At 66.3% G+C, this 3,242-nt stretch overlaps 2 protein-coding genes across 2 annotated transcripts; one reads left to right on the top strand and one right to left on the bottom strand.

Moving 5' to 3' along the window:
- Positions 1-5: 5 nt before the first annotated feature.
- Positions 6-1,408, top strand: Prr33 (proline rich 33; the record flags this gene model as incomplete). The annotated part of the gene is made up of 1 exon (XM_015476845.2): positions 6-1,408. A coding segment is annotated over one exon (1,134 nt), but the record flags the coding sequence as incomplete, so codon positions are not given.
- Positions 1,397-2,961, bottom strand: Lsp1 (lymphocyte specific protein 1). The gene is made up of 3 exons (XM_015476846.2): positions 2,799-2,961; positions 2,410-2,487; positions 1,397-2,310 (listed from the first exon to the last, which is right to left on the bottom strand). The coding sequence occupies exons 1-3, from the start codon at positions 2,877-2,879 to the stop codon at positions 2,221-2,223; spliced, it is 249 nt and encodes an 82-aa protein (XP_015332332.1). The 5' UTR covers positions 2,880-2,961; the 3' UTR covers positions 1,397-2,220.
- Positions 2,962-3,242: the final 281 nt, after the last annotated feature.

Genomic DNA, 3,242 nt, shown 5'->3' with positions numbered 1-3,242 from the left:
CCCCTGTGAGTGAGGCCAGCCATGACCTGGAGGCCACGACCCCATGTGCCACCCAGGCCCTGCGCACGGTAGCACCCCTGCCCCGCTCCCCGCACACACCTGTCATCCACCACGGGGCCTCACCCCAGCAGAGGCCCACCTTCTCCTTCAGCCTCACTGACCACAGCGCTCTGGCCACACATTGGGAGGCCCCTCCAAGGCCTAAAGCCCTGGCCCCAGAACCTATACGACTGCCCAGTGGCTTTGCCCCCGTCTCAGCCCCCAAATCGGGAGGCACACACATCACCCGTGTGCTCATCCAGCTGACACCATCCCCACATGACGGAGCCCCTGAGCCTCTGAAGACGGCCTCCGATGGGGGGCCCAGGGCTCAGGAGGGGGACCCGGCTCCAGTCAGCCACAGTGCCCAGTCTCTGATCCCCGTGGCCCACATCCGCCCGCTGCCTGCCAGGACCCAGGAGGCCAGCCCTGGACCCGAGGAGCCCTCTGTAGCAAGGCCACCATGCAGTTTCCAGGCCTCAGCATCCAGAGAGGCCAGCACCCGGGTGGTGGTGCCCATAGCCCCGACCTACCGCTCTCCCGGACCCCTGGCCGCTGTGGCCCCTGAGGCCGAGTGCCCAGAGGAGCCTCCCCGGTCCAGCCCTGCTCTAGAGGCTGAGAGGATCTCCATGCCCCTGGGAAGCTCATCCCTGGCCCTGCCATCGGGTCCCCACGCATGCCCTGCCCCCAAAGTTGCACCCAAGCCGCGGCTCAGCGGCTGGACGCGCCTCAAGAAGCAGCTGATGGAGGATGCAGAGGATTCCTCGTTCCCAGAGCCGGAGCCCAGCCTGGGGTCCACACAGCCAGCGGTGCCCGCTGTGGCTGGTCCCCGGCCGCCTGCCTCCCGGGCCTGCAGAATGTGGGATGCTGTGCTCTACCGCATGTCCGTGGCCGAGTCCCGTGGCTGCTTGGCAGGGCCCAGGGGTGGGAGCTGCCCCCCAGCTGGTCTTGCCCGCCTGCCCTTCCTACACCGGCCTCGCTTCAATGCCCGGAAGCTGCAGGAGGCCACTCGGCCCCCTCCCTCCTTCCACTCCAACCTGGAGCTGAGCCCCCAACCCAAGAACTTCAATCGGACAGCAGCAGGCTGGAGGCTCCAGTGAGAGGCAGAGTGGCCCCCTGGGACCCAGGCCCAGGAGGAGGCGGACAAGCTGAGGCTTGGGGAGCCCATGGCCATTGTGAAAGAGGTGCAGAAGGACAGCGTGCGTCAGGGGCTGGGGAGGCGGGCCCGGTGCCATGGAGTCCAGTGGGTGGTTGGGGCAGGTCGAGAGGACAGGAGCGGTAAGGACACTTTGGGGAAGGGGAAGGGGTGCAGAGCGTGAAGCGAGGGGCAGCGGCAGTCTCAGCAGTGTGGGGAGGCAGAGGAGGTACACCTCAGGGTCAGCGTGGGGTTGGGGGGAGACAGGAGAGGTGGCCTGGGCCTCCTGTCGGGCAGCCCTACTGCCCCCTCCCTCTGCTGGTCAAGGGGACCCAGCACTGGCCCTGGCCGCTGGTCAGCACGCCGCTGGTCCTGAGGGGCCTGGGAGGGCAGGGCCAGGTGCAGTGGGCTGGCCCTGGGAGCAGGGTGACGGGAGGTTCCCTGCCGGCAACCAGGGCTGGGGACCTTCTGGTGGAAGAGTGGGGCAGGGACGCAGTGCTGAAGAGAGGCTGGGTGGGCGGGGCACTGAGGGGCTCCCTGGCGCCAGGGGAGAGGAGCCCTGAGCCCTGAGCCCTTCCCCACAGCCTAGCAGCAGCCTCCAGCCCCAGCCCTGGGAAGCAGGGAAGGGACACAGGTGACGGACAGGAAGGGGACTGTGAAGGGAGCCTGGGACCCAGGCCACTAATAAATGTGTGCCCGGCCATGGTGTCGCTCTCTGTCTCCACCTGGACGGGGAGGGCAGCAGAACCCTCCAGTGGCCCTTGGGAGGGGGAGACACAGGTGACTCCTGAAGGGCACTTTGAGGTGGCTGAGCCATCCTGACCTTGATGGACGGTTCCAGGCTCATGGGAGACCAGGGGCCAAGTCTGCCAGGGGCCAGAGGCTGAGTTGGCTCTGAGCTGCGGCCAGCTGGGAGGTCAGGCCCTCAGCCCGCAGGCCTCAGCCTCACAGCCTGAGACATGGCCAGTGGGCCCTGTTCCCTCTGTGCTCTCCCACGTTTCACACACGGCACTCGTCAGCACCCTGGACTCACCGAGACGCAGGCCCTAGGGTACCGGGCCCTCGTCCACCAGGACCTTCTCGTACTTCCCGTGTCCGGTGGCCACAAACTTGTACCTCTTTCCAGATGGGGTGGCCTGTTGGGGAAGAAGGCCAAGTCAAAGGGAGAGGGGAGGAGGAGAGAAAGGGCAGCCCGCCTCGCCTGGCCCGGCCTGTGCGGTCACATCAGGCCCTACCTTGATGGAGGATGAGGGCGTGGGGTCTCCTCTGAGCTCCCAGAGACTTTTCTTGCTCATGTCTCCTGCTACAATATCCTGGGCAGACAAGGGGGCAGTCACGGGGCAGACCCAGGCCGTGGGGCTGGCAGCCCTGGCCCCTCTCTTTGGCTTGGTCCCACCTGGTCAAGGGGACCTGCCTACCTCGCATCTCGAGGGAGACCCGGGGGGAGCTTTGACCGCTGGCCCAGCCTTCTCCACACCACTCCCACAGGCTTCTCCACAGGCCAGCCCTCTGCCCTCCCTCCCTCACCCCGAGTGGCCACACACTGGCTCTTGCAGGGACCTCTGCTGCTACGCCCGCCAGGCTTTGCCTTCCCAGCTCTGCTCTGCCCGCAGAGGGGCCCTACCTTGCAGGAGGGGGTCTTGGCAGAAGACAGAGTCTGCATCTCTCCTGTCTCCCATAGACTCTTGGTACTGGCCACCGCCATGCTGGGCAACTCTATGGAGGCCTGGCGGGAGAGTTTGGGCGTCCGGCCAGCAGACTGCGGAGGAGACAGAGCCCCAGGGCAGCTTTAGTGGACAGCCACCATGGGGCACGCTGGGCGGTTCAGTCTTCATACTCTCCCCAGGGGGGCTTCCCCACAGCCTGCTGGAATGGGGTGCTCCCCTTCCCACGGTGTGCAGGTCCTGAAGCACTCAGGAGCCCGAGGCACGCGAGACGTTAGGGGTCTGTCTTCACGCTGCTCGTGGGATGAGGCTAGAGGAATCCGTGTGGAGTGGAGGGTCACTGACTGCACAGAGAGGTTTGTTTGGACAGAGGGGCGTGGGTTGGATGAAAGGGTATCTGCTGG

The sequence above is a fragment of the Marmota marmota genome, unplaced genomic scaffold (assembly GCF_001458135.2).
Source record: "Marmota marmota marmota unplaced genomic scaffold, marMar, whole genome shotgun sequence".
NCBI classification, from domain to species: Eukaryota; Metazoa; Chordata; class Mammalia; order Rodentia; family Sciuridae; genus Marmota; species Marmota marmota.
This window is presented reverse-complemented; position numbering and strand designations above follow the sequence as displayed.